This window comes from Schistocerca serialis, chromosome 5, assembly GCF_023864345.2.
Source record: "Schistocerca serialis cubense isolate TAMUIC-IGC-003099 chromosome 5, iqSchSeri2.2, whole genome shotgun sequence".
In the NCBI taxonomy this organism is placed as follows: domain Eukaryota; kingdom Metazoa; phylum Arthropoda; class Insecta; order Orthoptera; family Acrididae; genus Schistocerca; species Schistocerca serialis.
The window spans coordinates 523,781,161-523,803,079 of record NC_064642.1 but is presented as its reverse complement, the minus strand read 5'-3'; the positions used below and the strand labels follow the sequence as shown (position 1 = coordinate 523,803,079).

Here is a 21,919-nt window from a genome sequence, read left to right as displayed (position 1 = left end):
GTATCCGGCCTTCTTTAATCTGGATCTTCGGTTCACACGAATGGTTGTCCTTTAATTTTATTTTGTTTTATTTTTTCTTTAGAAAAATATAGTAACTCTACATTATTTGAGAGAACGGAATAGTGGGTACAGTTAACGACGACAGTCAATAAATTTTAAATTCAGATAACCGCCAAACATGGGTTGTACAGTATTGCATTGTCCGGTTTGTTGCTTCTGTAAACTGACATCAAAGCGAAAGAGGGTGGTAGTGTCCATGGGAGTAAAATTTGGTGCACTGCATAAAAAGGATAAAGGAGAATTGATGAAGAAAACTGTTGCTGCATTTGATATTTGAACTTCAGCCGCCTCAGACTGGAACAATAACTACAAGGAAACAAAAGATTTTTGCTTCAAAATGATGATTCCTGATGTAATTATCACCTTTTGACAGAAAAAAGAGTATCACAGATATTCGTAGGTGCTTGCAGAGCGTCTACTGAGACCTGGCAGTAAGCAAAAGCAAACTGAGCAGTTGGGCGAGACATCTGTTATCATCGCCAAAAGGCCATGCAGACATGTACGATCTCCCGCGTGCCGTTCGATCGCTCGCAATTGTGACTCCTTCAATGCTACGCTGGAACGTCCGGACACTCTCATTCGAGATGATCGACGGATCATAGTCAGACACCTCACTCCTCGACTGGACGTCTCCGTTGGTCTGCGACTCCGAGAGGGGCTCACAAATCTTCACTCGATGGTTGTCCTCACCCACCAAACAGCCCGATCTCACACCTTTCCGGTTCCATGTGTTTGGCGCAGTGAAGGATGCACTCCGCGAGGGACAGTACGTGGGCGATGGGGAGGTTACTGATGTAGCAAGACGTGTTCTCCGACGTCGACTAGTGAAGTGCTACCATGCGGGCTCTCCTAGTAAAGAGGAGTAAGGACGTCGCATTGAACAAAGATTATGTTAAAAAAATAGTGTTTTGTAGCCAGAAGAATGAGGAATAATATGGTGCATTGAAATCCTGAATAAAATCAAACTGTTTTGAGAAAAAAAATGTGTTGCATTAATTAATTAATGCCATCGCAGATGCAGGCCTTACTGTGAGTGCAATACTAAGATTGAGATAATTTCGGAGATATTTTCTTGCGTACAAATCGGCAAAGTTATTGTTGTTTATCACTAACATTATCACTGAGATTACCATGAGTAACTTATTCTTCCATTGCTCAGACCGGTGGCTGCCTACGCGTGTTAAAACGGCGTGAAATACTCCGGTGCGTAGATTTTCCGCGTCCCCGAACACGCCGTGAGCGGTGATTTACGGCCGTTCGCTGCGTCTCGCGTCCACGGCGATGGCCATCCCAGTATTTATAACGGTCTCCCAATGCGCCTAAATTACTGCTCCGCACTACCCTGCTCTGCCCTCGCCTGGTTGGCTGCCTGTCTCACCTTTCGATACGAATTGTTTCTGCTGAAGTCCGTGCCTGCAGCTGCAGTAAACTACATCCCCTGACCCGGCTGCTACCTCTGCGTAATTGTCTGTTGGCATCGTCACCTCAGCCGTGAAATACATCGGGGAAGATGTCCAGAAACCAGAGCTGGTTGTCGTCCGTGGGAGGATCAGCGGCCCTGAAGGACAAGAAAATATTTCCTCCAAACATTTTCCGACAGACCATGAGACGACTGTTGTTGTTTTAGCTTTATATGATAGGGAGGTCACCTTCAGCTGTATTTGTAAGTCTTACACTATGAAACCAAAATAAATAAATAAATAAATAAATTGGGGACATATCCGGTGACCTTGTTGGACAAGGCAGGGATTGAAAAGTACGAAGACAAGCAGTAGGAACTCCCGCTGTGCGGGGACTGGCGTTATCTTGCTGAAATGTAAGCCCAGGATGGTTTGCAATGAAGGCCAACAAAATGGCGCGTACCGCTGTGCTGCAAGGGTGCCGCTGGTGCCAAACAAATGAGTCCCGCTATGAAAAGAAATAGTACCACAGACCATCACTTCTGGTTGCTGGGCTGTATGGCGGCGACAGCAGGCTGATGCCCCACCACAGTCCGCGGCGTCTCGAGACATGTCTTCAGCTTGGAATGCCGTTGAATGGAGTAGAAATGTCTTCAGTGATGAGTCCCATTTCGAACTGAGCCCCAATGATCAGCGAAGACGTGGCTGAAAACGCGCCGGCCAGCAGTGGGATACCGATCTGCTGTCGCCCGCCAGACGGGCCCGAAAACCAGGAATGATGGTCTGGGGCACCACTACATTTCACAGCGGGATCCCTTTGGTTTTCATCCGCGGCACCCTTTGTAGCGCAGAGGTACGTCGACGATGTTGCCAATCATAGCAACCCTTCCTGGGCTTACGTTGAAGAAAGTAAATACCCGCCCACATGCGATGAAAGTTTCTATTGCTTGCCTTCGTGCTTGCAAAACCCTACATTGACCAGTGTGGTGTCACCGCCAGACACCACACTTGCTAGATGGTAGCCTTTAAATCGGCCGCGGTCCGTTAGTATACGTCGGACCCGCGTGTCGCCACTATCAGTGATTGCAGACCGAGCGCCGCCACACGCCGCCACTCGCCCCAGTTGTACAGCCGACTTTGCTAGCGATGGTTCACTGACTACATACGCTCTCATTTGCAGAGACGACAGTTTAGCATAGCCTTCAGCTGCGTCATTTGCTACGACCTAGCAAGGCGCCATATTCTTCAAGAATGTACTCTGAACAGATAATATTGTGAATCAGGTACCGTCAAGAGCGACGTTCGTCAGTAATGGATTAAAGTTAAGTATCAAACTAATTACGTCCGCTTTTTGAATTCTAATTCCTTGTCATGTTCCAGACCTCACGTCACTATAGTTCTTCCCTCCTCACGCCAGCCTGCGTGAGCTAAAACGCGTGCACTTCGGCCTCCACTAGTAACACGGTGTTGGCTCTTCTGCCAACACAACAACCAGCAAGGTCGCCGGATCTCTCACCAGTTGAGAACGTTAGGAGCGTCATTGGCAGTGACTGCCCACTAGCTCAGGATTTTTTCGATCTAAACCGCTAATCTGGCAGAAATTGGCACTGTAACCCTCAGGAGCACAACCAACAACAGCATCAATCAGTGCCAAACCTAATAACTGCTCGAATAATGGCCACAGAGGGACCAAGGATTTATTGACTTGCTCAGTCTATGAAATTCCTTCTCTTGAATAAGTCATTCCATTTTTATGAAATTATTAATCATTTGTTTGTGTTGTTTGTGGCTATACGTAAGTCACATCTACCGATTTCCGACGCCATTGGGATAATTCGTTCGTGGCATGTCGTTTTTTTTTTTTTTTCTTTCCTTAGGATGTATTTTATTTCAAACCGATTTCAGTGTTACAATACACAATCCTTAGGCCTGTCTGTGACACAAGCTGATCACGTGGATACCGGGGGAAGGCCAGTCATGAGACAGATGTTGACAGCCAGTGAGATTGTTGTTCCTAGTTTCTCTCGCTTCGTAAATTAAGTTAGGCGATGTTTGTCTCATAATAATTTAGAATTTATAATATGTGTAAGTGGCATTTTAAATGCACTTTTACGTAAGTACGGGGGTTGGAACTTGAATAGTTGCAACTATTTATTTACAGCTCGTACAAAATAGATACGTGTTTCAAAGTTTTGCTGACCTTCAAAGTAGTCACCAGCATTGTGTATAACCCGTTGCCAGCCATGTGGAAGTCGTAGGATACTCTGAGCAGTGCCAGTTGTGTTGACTGTTCGAGGGGTGCGGTCTATTGCCCGACGAATTTGTAGCAGTTCTGAAGCGAATGCCGTGAAGTGTTTCCTTCAGTTTAGAAATCGAGTTGAACTCACGACGGCTTAAGTCAGGGGAGTGCAGTAGGCGGTACAGCACTTAGCAGCCCCATCAGTCGAACAAATCAGTAACAGCTTTCACTGTACGTGCTTGAGCATAGTCCTGCAAAATGATGGTCAGGTCCTGCAGAAAGTGTCATCACTTCTGTCTCTATGGTGTTCATTTTTGGAACACAACCTACGACCAGCTTAGAGACTTTTGCGGCCGCAGCGATGTCGGAGATTTGATGTTTTACCGGATTCCTGATATTCACGGTACACTAGTGAAATGGTCGTACGGGAAAATCCCCACTTGCTACCTCGGAGATGCTGTGTCCCACCGCTCGTGCGCCTACTACAACACCGCGCTCAATCTCACTTAAGTCTTAATAATCTGACATTGTAGCAGCAGTATCCGATCTAACAACTGCGCCAGATACTTGTTGTCTTCCATAGGCGTTGGCGACCGCAGCGTTATATTCTTCCTGGTTACATATCTCTGTATTTAAATACCCGTGCGTATACCAGTATCTTTGGGCTTCAGTGTAAATGTCTATCGGTAACAGCAGGTGAAACGTAGAAATGAACATTCTCAAAATATAATCGCCAACTACCTCCTTTAGAGGTATATGGCCTTCCTGAAGAGACTGACAGGCTCTCTTCCTCGCTAAATTGAGGTCATTGTCGAGGCTAAAGGCTGTGTCACACAGTGTTAGCCTGATGTATCGTAGGGTTATCTATGTTTTTTTGTACTGTGTGTTCATTAAGAATAAGACTGGAAATCCATACATACGCTTTTTAAGAAACGTCAGGCCTCCTATGGTAGCGGCTGCGTTGAAGAGCGCATACGAGGAGAACTGTGATTAACGTGGTTTTGTGTTACAGACACGCTGTCGGATCCCATCAGCTGCGACACACTGGCAGGCACTGTGGCCGAGGACGAGGCGTCGATACAGTCGGAGCCGGTGCACGCCACGGTGCCGACCTCGGCGTCGGGAGGCGGCGGGGGCGGCGGAGGCGGAGGTGGAGCCGCACCCAGACCGCTGCGACTCGACATCCTGCCTCCGCCCCCGTCCAACCCGCGGAGAACGTCGCCACAGGTACGTGTTCGCCTTGGGCGTGTTGTGAAGTGGGCTACTGGTACGCTCTCATATGCTATAGCTGCCGGCTGTTACGTCACTGGTAATCACTGTACGCCATATGCTAGCATACGTTGTCTTTGCGTTCCATGCGCCCGCTTCAGTCTTGGAATCGCAAGATCCCGCGACATCCCGAGCCGTAGGCAACCATCTCTATTAAGAGCGTTGTCGGTGACTCTTATTTGAATGACTTCCTTAACACACTGCTCCATAAACTGTTGGTGCGAGTCACAATAGAGGTGCCGTCAAATTTGCTCGGCTGACCATTTTCTAGAGCACGCTCAGATAAAGTACGAAGGTTGCCCAGAAAGTAATGCACCACTTTTTTTTTTTTTGTTCTCAGCCGAAAGCAATGCTACGAATGCAGAGCAATACCTAGCATATCAGATGTTGTGAGCGTGCGTCTGAATGTAGTCGAGATGGAAGAAGGCCACCTACTTCACGAGCATGCTATCTCTCTTCAGTGCCATATTGACTTTCTGTTGAAGCCCATAAGTATATACCCAGTTTCTAAGCACCAGTCAATTGAGGATTTCTGGAAAACCTGTCGTTACTCGAGTGATTTGTTGTAATGACCTCACCCTCCATGCCCAGCGACTAACTGTACTTCTGTCGACAGCAGATGCTCCATAGGCTTTGCACAAGCGTACGTGAATATTCCCCACCAATTTCTTTCTCTGCAGTGAGAAATACAATGGCAGCACGTTGCTTGTAGCGTACATCACCTACAGACGCCATTTTTAAACTGTCCTGAAGCTACGCTATCTGTCGGATGTGTCAGAATGTTGGCGCGCTGATTCAGGAGACTTCAAATAACACATACGTAACGTTTCGCATTCGTGACATTGTTTTCGGCTGAGAAAAGAATGTTGTTTGTTGTGGTCTTCACTCTTGAGACTGGTTTGATGCAGCTCTCCATGCTAGTCTATCTTGTGCAAGCTTCTTCATCTCACAGTAACTACTGCAGCCTACATCCTTCTGAATCTGCTTAGTGTATTCATCTCTTGGTCTCCCTCTACGATTTTTACCCTCCACGCTGCCCTCCATTACTAAATTGGTGATCCCTTGATGCCTCAGAACATGTCGAGAAAAGAATGCAGTGCATTAATTTCTGGGCACCCTCGCAAATATAAGGCGCTCTTCCTGAGGAGTGAGTTTGTTCCACTGGTTTAATCAACGAGACAGCCTGCACTTTCTTGTTTTAAGTTTTGTATTTCGGATAATGTTCAGATTCTGCTATTGACTAGGAACAGTGATCAAGTGATAACGACGTCGGAGTTTTACTACGAAGTGAGAATGATTAAATAATTTTTATCTTATATGGAGATCTATTGTAAATTCTCGTCGCACTATCTGTACTAGAACTTCTACAAGCCATTGACGTTACGGAAAAGATATCGTACTTGCCTTTTTGCTTTTTAACACGTTTATAGTATATTTTTGTATACCACAGACAAACCAACGTGACTAGCATATGAGCAAGGGAGGAAATCTGCAATTTAAGTGAACTAACGTAGGAAGTTTGCATCCGTCCACTTTGTAAACAGTATGATTTGAGAGCCAGATACAGATCACAACAGCCACTGGAGCGCGCTGCGATCGCGTATACCACGTTGGGGCACACGCACCATATGAACAAGTCGCATCGTTTCTGAAAGTACAGCAGCACTCTGAACTTGGCGCGCTCAACACTGTCGTTCCAAAGCGCGGTCCTTGTGTCGACGCCTTAAAGCTAAGTAACAGAAAAAGTAGTGGACGATGAAACTTCTCATATTCCCTCCTGCGATGTTCTATAGTACCCAGTTATTCTACATTTGACAAGGAGTACTTGGTCGAAAGCCCGTGGAATTTTAACTATTTGACGTGGCTGGAAATCCGAGAACATCTTAAGATATGTTACCGCCGCCGCGTGACTCTGCATTGTTTGCATTAGTAAAGAATTCTTCGTCGTGGCGTATTTGCTATCGACTGTTTCTCGAACCTTGAGCTGCTGCTGTTACACTGCAACAAGTTTCATAAAAGCATATAAAAGTGCGATAAGAAATAATGTCTCTTTCATTATAGGCCTCCAATCCTTGTAGAGGTTTATCAGTACCTCTTAAAATAGCAATTGTTAACCATGAATTGCCACTAACTAACTCTGTTGTAGTACAAGAAAATTGAATCTTGCAACCAACAAAAGTAAATAGCACCAGCTATTTACAAGAGATTTCCTTTGGACCTCTGCCAGAATATGTGTCTATGTTTGATACCAAGTAAACGAGATTGATGTTGAATAGAATATTATTGGTTTTTCAAGCCGCTACAATACTCGAGCTTTCGATAGCTGTCTCCACCATCGTCATCAGACCACTGACTGCCGAGCTGCCACTGTGTTTTGCTTATATATCCCGACGGCAGCGTCTGGAACTTTCCAGGGAATGCCACAGTGAAACATGCATGGGAAAGCGGGCATCGATCCGTCGTTGGATAGTGTGACATAGCGCGAGGGGCCGGTGCCACGTTTGATACTTTCTCTCTCTCCTCCTTAACATGAACCATCCGATCAATAAAATTTTTCTGGGTTTTTGATCGCATTGTCAATATGTCAAACTACCGACGTTTTGGTCCCTGTTGCAAGTGACCTTCTTCAGGATGTTTTTTCACAAACCCACGTTTATATTTAATCAGGCATCCGTCTTTGCTCCCGCTGGATGTCCAAATCCTACCTCCTTGCACTACTAAGCGTCCACCTCTCCTCTCGATCAAAACTAACGCAGATTATTCTGTTTATAATGACGTCCCATTGTTATAATGCATGAGTCGAGACTCTTTCGATGGAGAAAACGAGATTCTTGGTTCATATCATTTCATACAGGGACTCAGCTACAAAGGAGGTAATTGTGATTAGAGTAAAACGCAAAAAATCTTAACCGCAGTCACGGGTACATATTTATTAAGGCATGGGACCCGGCTTTGGACACCAATCGGAAGCAAGGAGGGTTGTTAAACACATGCAGAAAGACGGGATAACCAGTTTCAAGGTTCGTTCCGCCTCACGTTGCACGACCCCAAACTGTATTCCGCTCATGCGTCACAGTGATTCTCTCTGGAGACTTCCAAACGCTGCTGTCGCTCGTAGATAAGCACAACGCCGTATCAGCGCCAGCAGTCATTGGTTTCTTTACCCTCGTGATGATGTAGGTTTTACCTGTCTAAAACTCGAGTAGTTCATTCGAAATAACGCGGCTTGAAGATTTTACTCAGACATGTCATAATGAAAGACGCGAAAGACACAGAAAATTCGTGTATTGAAATTATGAAGGAATTTCATAGCTCCAGGGTGGGGGAGGGGGGGCATTGAAAAGTGATGATTCGGTTACACGTCATTGAACTATGCTTTCTGTAGATGGATTAATAAGCGTACATGTACATTTAAGCTATGCGCTTATGAGCTGCTTCCTGGACTCGGTTAGGCGCACTGGCCCCAGATCGAATCCGCCTTGTGAATTACCGACGAAGGCCGGTATGCTGACCAGCCTGGATGTGGTTTTTAGGCGGTTTTCCACATCCCACTAGGTGAAATCTGGGCTGGTCCCCACGTTTAGCCTCAGTTACACGACTCGCAGATATCTGAACACGTTCGCACTATTCCATGGATTACACTAGACACAGACAGCTGGAGTACACCAATTCCATCCTGGGCGTCACAGGATGGCGCCAGGAAGGGCATCCGGCCACCACTTAAATTAACCTTGCCAAATCGGACCTTAACCATACCGACCCTGCGAAACCGCGGGACAAAGGCATAAGCAAAAGGAGAAGATGTACATTTAAGCTATGGCCAATTATGTGCTGATTATATAGTGGGCATTAGATGCCTTGGAATTGCACTAACAAGTTGATCTTTTCTCGAAACTAGCGTGCAATGCATTCAAACAACAGATTTACGAGTACATTGTGGTGCTAACGACATGCAAATTCTGAGTGGAAAGAAACAATGATGGGTTTGGGTTTCTGGATTTTTCTCTAACAAAAGGACCATTTACTCTGAAGAAGTCACACAGATCACACATAAACTGACGTTAATTACAACTGTATTTCCTTATGCAGTTAAATAACGTAATGCAGTTTTTCGACTGATACAGCTGAAGTGCTTCTAATGATATCAGGAGAAAGAATTAACTGTACGCGTTTTCGGTATTCAGCTGAATGTGCGTCGATTTGAAACTTACTGGCGGGTAAAAATCGGAGCTCGCACCTGATATCTTTTCTTATCGCGAACAAGTGCTCTACCGACTGTGCTGTCCAAGTATCACTCATGCCCCCCCCCCCCCTCCCCCACACCTCCTCACAGTGCTACTCCTTCATTTCGTATCCTCCAGACTTACAGCAGTTCTCCCGCATACCTCGCGGTACTAGCACTCCAGGAGTGCTTCTATAGCTCGGTCGGTAAAGCACTTGCCCGCAAAACGCAAAGGTCCCATGTTCGAGTCCCCATCCGACACACAGCTTTAATCTGCCACGAAGTTTCAAGAACTACCTGGCCTGCTGCAGCAAATGATTACTTAGCGTACGTATTCTACGAGCCCCCAGGCGTGTTTGTTTCTTATTGTGTGTGTCAGATCCAGATAGTTTCGTCGTTCGGCGCTGTCCATTGTTCATAATGTAGTTGTTCATAGTCTCTTGACAGAACACCTTTCAGTTCCACATCTTGCAACGGAATTCCCAGGCCGTTACTCAACAGATCGCAGGATCGTATCGTCTCACTCTCTCGTCCCTTGGCTTCCAAAAAAAGCGGTCTTTCCGATTTCTTTTTCCGATTGTTGGAGACGGTGATGCATGGCACAGGGAGTGACTTTAAGACTGACACCGATTGGTTGTTGCATCCTTCTTCTGGATGACGAAATTCCGTGTTGGTTCCAATTACATCCGTACAGTTTCCTGCCAGCACGAAGCACGCAATGGTGCTTGGCGATCTCTGGGTAACGCAACTGCAAGCAACGTAATGAGCTGCCGTGGCGAAACACTCTGTTGTGATGCCAAACGCAGGTCTTCTTTGGAGTACAACTTCCTCGTACACCTGCAGCGCGCCGTTAGCAACGGACTGAAGCAGTGGGACAGTTTTCACGCTCTGCAGCTCACTCTGGAACTATTTAAGTTAGCCCTTGACGTCTTAACAAATGTCCTACAGTCCTATCTCATTTTTGCTAGCGTTTTCTACATATTTACTTCTCCGATTCTGCGAAGAACCTTATTTCTTAACAGCTTAACAAATTTTCAGCATCCCTCTATAGCACTGCATCTCAAACCCTTCGCTTCTTTTGTCTTTCGATTGTGTCACAGTCCATGATTCTCGTCCATAAAGTACCGTACTCCAGACGTACATTCTCAGAAACTACTTCCTCAAATTAAGACCAATGTTCGGTTGTAGTGGACCTACTTTGGTCGGTGTAGTTCTCTTTGCTATGTCCTCCTTGCGTCGTCAGTCAAGTGTTATTTTGCTTCCAAGGTAGCATAATTGCTTCATTTCTACTTCGTGATCCTTTGGTTTACTCTCACTCAGTATTCTGCACTCATTTGACTAGTCATTCTCGTTCAACAACTCTGTAATTCTTCTTCACTTTCACTGAGGATAGCAATATCAGCAGCTTATCTTATAATTTTGTTTCACTCTGAATTTTAACTCGCTCCTCAGGCTTTATTTTATTTCCATCATTGCCTCTTCCATGTATCCGAGCGCTTCCTCCATCGTCTTCCCTTCTTATTGTCTTTCCTCGGGTTTTCTACGTATTATATATTAGACTTCTTTCTTTGTACCTTACGCCTATGTTACTGCGAATTTCGAACACGTTTCAACGTTTTATGTTTAAAACACTGTTCTACCTCGGCAAATTCTAAGAACATATCTTGATTTTTCTTAAACCTTGCTTCCATTATCAAGCGTTACGTCATGGGTGCCTCTCTATTGTTTTTATCTTTTTCAAAGCGACAATTTCGTTTTCGAGTTCTTCACATTTCACTTGCAGCCATTTTGCCTTAGTTTCTCCACACTTCCTGTTTATTTCATTGCTAAATGACTTAATTTGCTGTATCCATAAGAACATTTAAGTTTTCTTCTGTCGTCGATCAATGTAAGTACATCTGCTACCCAAGGTTTCTTCGCAGCTACCTTTCTCCTACCTAACTTTGGCTGTGCTACATCTCTGATTGACCTTTTTAGTGATGTCTGTTCCCCTTCAACTGAAATGTGCAGTGTGGTATTCATTATCGTAGTATGAACATCTTCAAAGAACTTCAAAGACTTTACGTACGCTATTCCAGGAACTCCTGAATTCACTCCTTCCTGCTGTTTCCCTTGAGGCTAGGCAGGAACTCCGATTGTTTAACATTCTAGTTGAGCACAGGAACACGTCTCTAAGAGACTGCTCATTTACCGCCACATTTGAGTCTATACTATTTATTTTTGCACGTGGACATAAGGTCTCGTTTTCTATTAAGTTAGTGATTTTTGAAAATATCTTTTTTGTATTTTTGAGATATTATTTTTTAATTATATTTCTTTACGTTTTAGAAAATTAATATTTACTGCGTATTTTTAAAATACAAATTTTTATTGCATAATAAGTTCACCTATCACTTAATTCAGCTTAAGTAACAACTTCTGAAAATTTTACCCTTCCACTACTAGTAGAACCTGGGAAAATGTAGCGTATATGCAAAAAAAAATTGCTGCATTCCTGGTCCATAGCTAATATCATCAATTTTCTCCAACAGTTTCCTCTTAATGTTCTCACCTGTATAACTATCTTTGAGTAGATGTTCATGTTTTCTCTGAAGATCAGAGCCATTCTTTGTCAAATTAAAGAATATCTGAATATCTTCTGTAGTCTGTTATCCCACCCAAACCCCTACCTTCTCCAAACATCTGCATTCTATTATGCTGCTCTGATTGAACGCTGGCACAGCAGAGTACATTTCAATGTGAATAATGTTTTACCAATAAAAACAGATTTACATACTTTGTTCCGTATGATGTAGTTCACGCACTCCTTGGTACAGGGTGACAATTATTGAGCTATATGAAATAAAATCGCCATAACTTCTGAACGGTTCGCGTTAGGAGGTTCAAACTGCACAGTTGGCCGTGGGACATGATGGGAATTAGTATGGTTAGGTTTAGCGACGAAGACCTCTTCCTTTGGATGGGTTCGTCAATTAGCAAAATTGGCGCATTTGGGGGGCTGAGAAGCCGCATTTCGCGATTGAGAAGTCTCTTCACCGTCAACGGCTGACTGTGTGGTGTGCAGTGTCCAGTCACGGAATAATCGGTGCCATGTTCTTTGACGTCACGGTGTCTACTGAACAGAACGTGAAGATTTTGGAAGATGATTTCATCCCAATTATCCAAAGTGACCCTGATTTCGACAAGATGTGGTTCATGCAATGCGGAACTCGACTCCATCGAAGCTGAAGAGTGTTTGATGTCCTGGAGGAGCTTTCTGGGGATCGCATTCTGGCTCTTGGGTACCCAAAGACCACTGGCATTGGCCTTGATTGGCCACCATATTCTCCGGATCTGAACACATGCGACTCTTTTCTGTGGGGTTATATTAAAGAAAAGATGCACAGCAATAAACCCAAAACCACTGCTGAGGTGAAAACAGCCATTCAGGAGGTCATCGACAGAATCGATGTGCCGACACTTCAGCGGGCCATGCAGAATTTCTCTATTCGTCTGCGCCACGTCATTGCCAAGGACGGCAGGCATATCGACCACGTAATACCATAAATCTGAATATGTGTCGTGACGTTTACATGTTGAATGAATTGTGTGCAATACAAAGATTGTAACTTATTTACGTTTTTTTCATATATTTCAATAATTGCCACCCTGTATGTAATATTAGAGGCGAGATTCCAAATATTTAGAAAATGTTTTCTCAAAAATCGAATTTTTCACCTATATACCCTTACAGTTAAGCATAATAAGACACCTGGTTAACTAGCGAAAGCCCGAAACGCATAGTGCTATGCCCACAGAAGCAACAGAAAGACGTGAATTAATAATGTTTCCTGACTGGTAGCGGTCATGAACATAAAACTACATTTGGTGTGTGTTTTGTCCCTTTAAGGAGTGTTATAATTGCCACGATTTTTTTCTTTTACTACTTTATCCATTAACTTTTATATAGCTTTCTACATTTGCAGTGTGTAGATAATCTGTTACACATGCTATCGTTTTTGGACCTCTATCGCTTGGTTTCTATCTTTCATTTTGTAAATCAAAAGATTTAATGCGTCTGAGCTAGTCAGTCTCTTAGCTCTATCTCGTTTTTGTTCTGAAAATGTTATATTCTCATATTCGTTTTACATGTTATGTGGAGTACTTTGTTTGAATGCCTTATGAACATTTGTCTTTTACATACAACCGTAACACACTGTGTAGCTTTTGTTGCTTTTTCAATCATCAATGTTTTTGCTGGTTGCTTTTATTTGTTCACTGCACTACCATACATTTGGCAGTGGTTTGCAGTGTATATACTAGATGTAGATTAGGGTTATTACTGCTGTTATTATGGCTACAGTGAATCTACTTTAACTTTAATTTTTCAATGCTGTGTGTGACTATTTCTTGTTTTCTCTGCCATTATGATATGTCTTTCCTTAACAATTCAATTCAATATCATTCCACATCCACTATGAACTTATTTATTATTTGATCAGTTCCAGAGTTTTTGTGTCCCATCTTTATATGCATCGCAAACCACTTATCTTGTAAACAAAATGGACACTGTGTAGTATACAAAAATGTATTAATACAGCTTAAAGTTTTTTTGAATGTGTAACATTGCCACATGTTTCGAGACATAAGCTGATCAGCATGCTGAAATGCCAATACAAAAACATTTTACGTAGAAGTTACAGTTGTAGTTTTTTTTCTTGGCACATGTTGTGGCCTTCCTGGGCAGAAACAGAGGTACAACCACTATGAGAGAGTGTTTTTAGTTTGCTGGTCTGTTGATAATATTAAACGTAAATAATCACTCACTCTGTTAATGTGAAATAGCAGAGTTCTTGTGGTGATATCACTTTCACCCGCGGCCATGACTAATTGGACCTTCTCGTCCATAGTAAATAGTAAAAATCACTCACAACACGTTGTTTATTACAGCGAACATCGGTGTGCACTAGAAACATGGCGGTCAAAACAAAGCTTGATTGGGCTTCACTATGTATGTTACCATCGTGGTCATATACATAGTGGAGAAATGACTGTTAAGAATAAAATTCGATACGTTGCGTCATTTCAGAGTTGTTAAGCATTGAAGTTAGCCAATTCAAGCGTTTGTACACGCAACATGCGGTAATGTACAGACGTCCGTAGGTCAGTTAGTTACCACTTGTTGAAATGTTAATTACCAGTTAAAAATCTGCCTTTTTCGGAAGTGATAAATTTAAGGTACGTGAGCAGAAGTTAAATTTGTCTGGTTTGAAGAAACAAAATGAAAAATATGTTAGCTGAACACCTCTGACAGGCTGCTTGATATGCGCCCACCTTAACCTAATTGGCTAACTTCAGTGCTAAATAACTCGGTAACGGCGCAAAGTATCGAATTTTTTATTAACATTTATTTCTGAGCACTATCTCCCCTGCAACAATCTTCAAGATTTTCAGACTGCATCCGAATAATCCGTATGTCACTTAGTAATGCCTTTTCCGATACTTGGCGAAGCGTCTACAATATTATATACGAAATACAGTGTAGAGAGAATAGAAAATGTTTCATATTGCTCTTGAGAATTTACGGTTGTACTAAAATGACAAAGATTTAGTTGTTGAACATACAGAGTCATGTATATTATTGATCATTGCTGATTTTCTAATTCAACAGTATTGAATTTTTCCATTTCTGGCCATGGATGAATGTTGTCCACGAACTGGTTATGTATATGAATTACTGGCTGATTCATATGACACATAATGTCAGAAAATCGCCCTGCCAATACTTCCATTTTTTGTGGTATTTTTGAGTTAATAAACATCTTTAATGTGATTGCGTTTGTAAAATCAAACCCCTGTAAGACAGCAGTAGCGGACCGACAAAGTTTAGCTTGAATGTGAATAAAATCCTGGTCAGTTGAACTTGATTTGTATAATTCGCCATTTGCCGAAGGTTCAAGTTACTGAAGTTCAGAGGAGTATCGCTCGACTTTCGACAAACATATAACTCGGCCACACAGCAACATTTATTTAAGAATGTACGGTCATATGGGTTATGAAACACAATTTTTGATTAGATTGCGTTCTTGGTAGGCAGGACGCAGTATGTTACCATGGAGAGAATATCGCAGACAGTTGTGTCTTCGAGAAGTATGTTGTGACACCTGCAGTCCATGTTATGTTTTAATGACCTGCCACACGACACTAACAGTGAGCTCAGACGTTTTGCACATTCTGGAGTTACCTATAATGAAGTGCTGTCTGAAAATAATCTGGAAAAGTATCTACTCAGATCTTGATACGATATGGAAGTGGTGCAAAGCGTGGAAACCTGCTTTAATGTGGACACAAGTAAAATTGTGCACTTCATAATAGGGAAAAATGGAGTGCAGTGTGACTACAATATCAACGAGTCTCAACTGCAATCAGTCATCCCATACAAATACCTTGGTGTGATAACTTGTGAGAAGATGAAGCGGAATGATCAAATAGACCAACCGTCGGTGGAAAAGCAGGTGGCTGATTTCGATACATTGGTAGTACACCGGGAAGATGTAGTCAGTCTGCAGAGGAGATTACTTAGAAACCGCATGACAGGATATTGCTCATATGTGCCGGACCCATACCTCATAAGACTAATGGGTGATACTGAACATAATTCAATAAAAGGGTGACACGAATGGGCACAGATGTCTTTGACTCACAGGAGACCGTACCTCAAATGTTGAAAAATTTGAATAGGTGGACGCTTGAAGATATACGCAAATTATCCAACGAAAGCCTACTTTCAAAGTTTCAGGAATCAATATTTATAATTTAGAAGTATTCTTCAGCTCCCTACATACCGCTCGCGAAGTTAGTTAGTTGGTTAATTACTTACATGTTCTGTAGATCATAGCTTCCACCCCCTACTATGACACAGAACGATTCAGTTTCAAAATCATAATAAATCTTCTCAAGATGAACCACAGCAATACGTTGGGCATTAATATAATTTGTTATGTGTTTTTATAAATGCATGCAGTGATGGAAATCATTCATATATATATATATATATATATATATATATATATATATATATATATATCACACACACACACACACACACAAAATAGTAGTACTACTGTACATACAGAAATTTTTCTGTGCTTAGAAGTAACTGTCAAGCAGATATGATAATACTCTGCATTTGAAGTTAATTTTATTAGCCGTTAAATTCTACATATTTCTGGGTAAGTGGCTGGATACATCACATCTTTCTGCACCACATTAAGGTCAAGTGATGGATAGTGTAAGACTCTCCTCGTTCTAGTTTTATATTTACTAATGCTACTGTTATTTTCAGACCATAATTAATCGTTGACAAGAAACTTAATAAAGGAGTAAATGGACTGTGAGGCTATTCTTTAGTATGAGGAACTGTTTAAAGAGCTGTCTACAAGAGATTCTAGAGTGGACAGCACACGTTAATTTTATCGCACGCTTCTGTGTAATAAATCCTTTTTCCTCAATCACGACTTATCGGAGAACGTCATGCCGTAAGATATTAGTAACTAAAAAGTCTATGAAGTCTGATATTGTTCCTAACGCAAAAGTTTCACACTTAAAATATTCCAGAAGATCTGCACTGGGTGACTTCTAGTTCCAGTATTTGTCAATGTAGACAGCTAAAAATTTTGGGTGTTTTGTTTCATTTATTGATTTACTCACATACATTGTTTGTAATAAGGTGGCCGGCGATGTGGAGTACCGAATTGCATGTATTGCGTTTTATATACATTCAGTGATCGTCCATTTGCAGAGAACTATTTATTTATTTTCAAGAAACTACTGTTTAGAATTAGAAATGTTGAAGTTACTCATCTGCTCTGATCATAATACTTATACGTCAGCAAAGAGAAGTATATATGGCGAAACATCACTTATGCAGGGTGTCGCAGAATTGTTGCGGCAAGTTAGAGTTGTTGTAGAGGGTGTCTTGAGGATCAGATTGAAGACAGAACCCGTGTCTGAGAACGTCATGCAATGATGCTGTAGAGCGTCGGAGTTACAGGCGCCGGGGCCTGCCACAAGGCCAACATTTCAGCAGCAAAATGCTTTTCTATGCAATAGCTGGCTCCATATTCTCCAGTGGTGATAGCGACAATCAGCGAATATGAAACAGCAATGTGAGACGTTCCGCCAGTGGTTCGTCAGCGTCCCGAGTCACATTTGATGCCAAAGAGGTGGCAGGCCCAGCACCTTTAACTTCGACACACTGTAGTTTCGTTGCATGCCGTTATCGGAAATGGGTTCCTATCAATAATTTGTTCCTCCAGACGCCCTCAATAACCGCTAGAAATCTGTCGCCATGATTCTGAGCAGCCTGTCTGTAAGGAGAACAAGAGCAGACTGAGTATCGAACCTTTTGGTAGACTTGGAGTAATTATACCATATTCTGAAGATGTTGTTTCATTGTGTACCCTCTCTGAGTTTCTTAATGCAGCACTCTTCTTACTTAGACGGGATGAAAACAAGTTACCAGCACCACCTTTGACGTGATAATATTCGAGCCATCAGTAGGCGAACTCTGTGAATTGCACAAATGCTTTTGATAACTCACAGAAGGTACCAGTCGTCAATTTTTCGTCACTCGAGTTTTGTGTAATATGATTTGCGAACAGAAAAGTGGCGTGTAGGTACCGTGAAGAGAAGATTACACTAACTTGAGTACATGGAGAGGCATGTAAACAGTCGGTATACGGACATTCCATACTGGACCAGGAAGGAAAAATAAGTTTTACAGAAATTCGAAATATGGAGAGTACTTCAATGCGAGATGCTTTTAATAATTCCCACAACGAAATCTGGCAGGAAACCGAAAGAGATTCTGGTCATACATAAAGCACACCAGTGGCAAGACACAATCAATACCTTCAGTGCGCGATAACAACGGTGAAGTCACTGATGACAGTGCCACTAAAGCAGATTTATTAAACACGGTTTTCCGAAACTCCTTCACAAAGAAGATGAAATAAATATTCCTCAATTCCAATCAAGAACAACTGCCAAGATGAGAAACATAGAAGTAGATATCCTGGGTGCAACAAAGCAGCTTAAATCACTTAATAAAGGCGAGGCCTGCAGTGCAGATTGTATGCCAGTCAGGTCCCTCTGAGAGTATGCTGATAAAATAGCTCCATATTTACCAGTTATATACAACCACTCGCTCACAGAAAGATACATACCTAAAGACTAGAAAATTGCTCATGTCACACCAATACTCAAAAAGGGAAGTAGGAGTAATCCGCAGAATTACAGCGCTATATCACTAACGTCTATCTCCAGTAGTGTTTTAGAACATATACTGTACTCGAACATTATGAAGTACCTCGAAAAAAAAAACGATTTTTTGACATGTGGTGAGCATGGATTTAGAAAATATCGTTCTTGTGAAACACAACTAGCTCTTTATACTCATGAAGTAATAAGTGCTATCGAAAGGGGGTGTCAAATTGATTCCATATTTTTAGATTTCCAGAAGGCTTTCGACACCGTTCCTCACAAGCGTCTTGTAATCAAACTGCGTGCTTACGGAGTATCGCCTCAGTTGTGCGACTGGACTCGTGATTTCCTCTCAGAAAGGTCACGGTTCGTAGTAATAGACGGAAAGTCATCGAGTAAAACAGAAGTAATATCCGACTTTCCCCAAGGAAGTGTTATAGGCCCTCTATTGTTCCTGATCTATATTAACGACATAGGAGACAATCTGAGTAGCCGTCTTTGATTGATTGCAGATGATGCTATCATTTACCGTCTTGTAAAGTCATCAGATGATCAAAACGACTTGCAAAATGATTTAGATATCAGTATGGTGCGAAAAGTGGCAATTGACCCTGAATAAAGAAAAGTGTGAAGTTATTCACAGGAGTACTAAAACAAATCAGTTAAATTTCAGTTACGCGATAAGTCACACAAATCTAGGAATTACAAATAACATAAATTGGAACGATCACATAGATAATATTGTGGGTAGATCATACCAAAGCCTGCGATTCATTGACAGAACACTTAGAAGGTGCAACAGGTCTACCAAGGAGACTGCTTACACTACGCATGTCCGCCCTATTCTGGAGTACTGCTGTGCGGTGTGAGATCCGCATCAGGTGCGACTGACGGATGATATTGAAAAAGTACAAAGAAGGGCAGCTCGTTTTGTATTATCGCCAAATAGGGGAGATAGTGTCACAGACATGATACGTAAATTGGAGTGGCAATCATTAAAAGAAAGGCGTCTTTCGTTGTCACGGGATCTTCTCATGAAATTTCATTCACCAGTTTTCTCCTCCGATCGCGACAACATTCTGTTGGCACCAACCTACACAGGGAGAAATGATCATCAAGATGAAATAAGAGAAATCAGGGCTCGGACGAAAAAATTTAAGTGCTTGTTTTTCCCACGTGCCGTTCGAGAGTGGAACGGTAGAGAGACAGCATGAAGGTGGTTCATTGAACCCTCTGCCAGGCACTTTATTGTGAATAGCAGTGTAATCACGTAGATGTAGATTTAGAACTTATCAGGCGATCAACGCTATGTGCACATTGTCATGCATTTCAAAGTCATTTGCAGAATATAATAGGTATAGGTGTAGAGCAGGTAAGGCAGGTAGCACTCGCTAAAGACAGCTCGGTGGTTTGGCAGAGCGGCAGCGGGAGCGGCAGCGGCGGCGCGGGCGACCTGTACGCCTCGCCGCCCGGTGGGGGTGGCGGCGGGGGCGGCGAGGGCGGGCGCGCGGGCAGCAGCGGCCGCGAGACGGCGGCGGGCACGCCGCTCAGCGCGCACCACGAGCTGCAGCTGCTGCGCGAGCAGCTGGACCAGCAGGCGCACCAGACGCAGGCGGCGCTGGCGCAGGCGCAGCTGCTGCGCGACCAGCTCGCCGCCGAGACGGCCGCGCGACTCGAGGCCCAGGTAAGTCACCTAGACGCGGACCTCGGCTGTCCGCTAGAGTTGGACTCCACCAAAACTGCTGTTCGGTAGTTTCGGTACACTACATAAATGACGTAGTAAATGGTAAGATTGCCGGTAGTACTGGTAGCTTTGGTAGGATAAAAAAAAAAAAAATTGCACTGAATACATGGTGTGTCGCGGGGGGGATCACTCTGATTTCAAAATAATTAAAAAGCCACGATCTCTTCAATATCGTTTACTAGATGACCGGTTTCAGCACTCTGAAGGTGCCATCATTGGATCTGTGAAGGTATAACATAACAGGTATGAGGGAGGCCCATGGACGAAACGAGTGCCATGCCGATCAGCGTACATGGAGTCACTGTGCATCATGGTCCGCATGTCATCCCCCCCCCCCCCCCCCCCCCGGTTCCTGTGCCCTTCCGTTTGCTTCTGACCTGGCATTCCTTAATTCCCTGTGTCTATGCGGGTTTTCGTAGTTGGTTCGTACCTTGCTCATAACGAAGGTATATATGGTGACAGACTTTATAGCAAGTTAATACGTTCTTTTTTGGCGCTTACAATACCTAAGACTTAGGTGCCTAGACAGGTAAGGCCCAGCATACAGGTTTTAATCGCTTGTCACATTGTACCTAATAAGGGAACCTCCCCATCGCACCCCCCTCAGATTTAGTTATAAGTTGGCACAGTGGATAGGGCTTGAAAAACTGAACACAGATCAATCGAGAAAACAGGAAACAGTTGTGTGGAACTATGAAAAAACAAGCAAAATATACAAACTGTGTAGTCCATGCGCAAGATAGGCATCATCAAGGACAGTGTGAGCTCAGCAGTGCCGTGGTCCCGCGGTTGGCGAGAGCAGCTGCGGAACGAGACGTCCTTGGTTCAAGTCTTCCCTCGAGTGAAAAATTTATTTTCTTTATTCTCGCAAAGTTATGATCTGTTCGTTCGTTCATTGACGTCTCTGTTCACTGTAGTAAGTTTAGTGTCTGTGTTTTGCGACCGCACCGCAAAACCGTGCGATTAGTAGACGAAAGGACGTGCCTCTCCAATGGGAACCGAAAACATTTGATCGCAAGGTGATAGGTCAACCGATTCCTCCACAGGAAAACACGTCTGATATATTCTATACGACACTGGTGACGGCATGTGCGTCACATGACGGGAATATGTTGTCGACCCACCTAACTTGTACACTTGGCGAATTGGTAAAAACATTCTTCTACCTTGCCCTATTTAGGTTTTCTTGTGGATGTGATAATCACTCCCAAAAAAGTGATGAAAACGTAAGAGTTTGTGACATAAACTGAAAATAAAAAATTAATCTTTTCACTCGAGGGAAGTCTTGAATCAAGGACCTCTCGCTCCGCAACTGCTCACGCTAACCAAGGGACACAGCACTGCTGAGCTCACGTTGTCCTTGCTGTTGCCTATCTTGCGCATGGACTACTCGGTTTGTATATTTTGCTTATTTTTTCATAATTCCACACAACTTCTTCCTGTTTTCTCGATTGATCTGTGTTCAGTTTTTCATGGCTTATCCACTGTGCCAACTTATAACCAAATGTGAGGGGGTTGCGATGGGGAGATTCCCTTGTAAGTAGTGTTATGACCAGCTTTCTGTGTGCATATTCCTGACGTCCTTATATGAATAAAGGTAAATTATAATACGTAGTTTAGTGAGGCGCTAATGGATAATGTCTGTGCCTCAGATGCTTTTACTTTGTAATTGACGTACTTTATAGTGATTGTAGTATGTGCAGGAAACGTACGTGCAAATGTGGGCTTTGCATAGGCATGTG

At 43.1% G+C, this 21,919-nt stretch overlaps 1 protein-coding gene across 1 annotated transcript in view; it reads left to right on the top strand.

Annotated features, from left to right (window-relative positions):
• The window catches only part of LOC126482058 (carboxyl-terminal PDZ ligand of neuronal nitric oxide synthase protein), a 948,220-nt gene that overhangs the window by 881,550 nt on the left and 44,751 nt on the right, over positions 1-21,919 (top strand). The window contains exons 7-9 of the mRNA XM_050106034.1: positions 4,712-4,926; positions 19,851-19,875; positions 19,948-20,117. Of these exons, the coding sequence (XP_049961991.1) occupies positions 4,712-4,926; positions 19,851-19,875; positions 19,948-20,117 (410 nt within the window). The remainder of the gene's footprint in view (positions 1-4,711; positions 4,927-19,850; positions 19,876-19,947; positions 20,118-21,919) is intronic.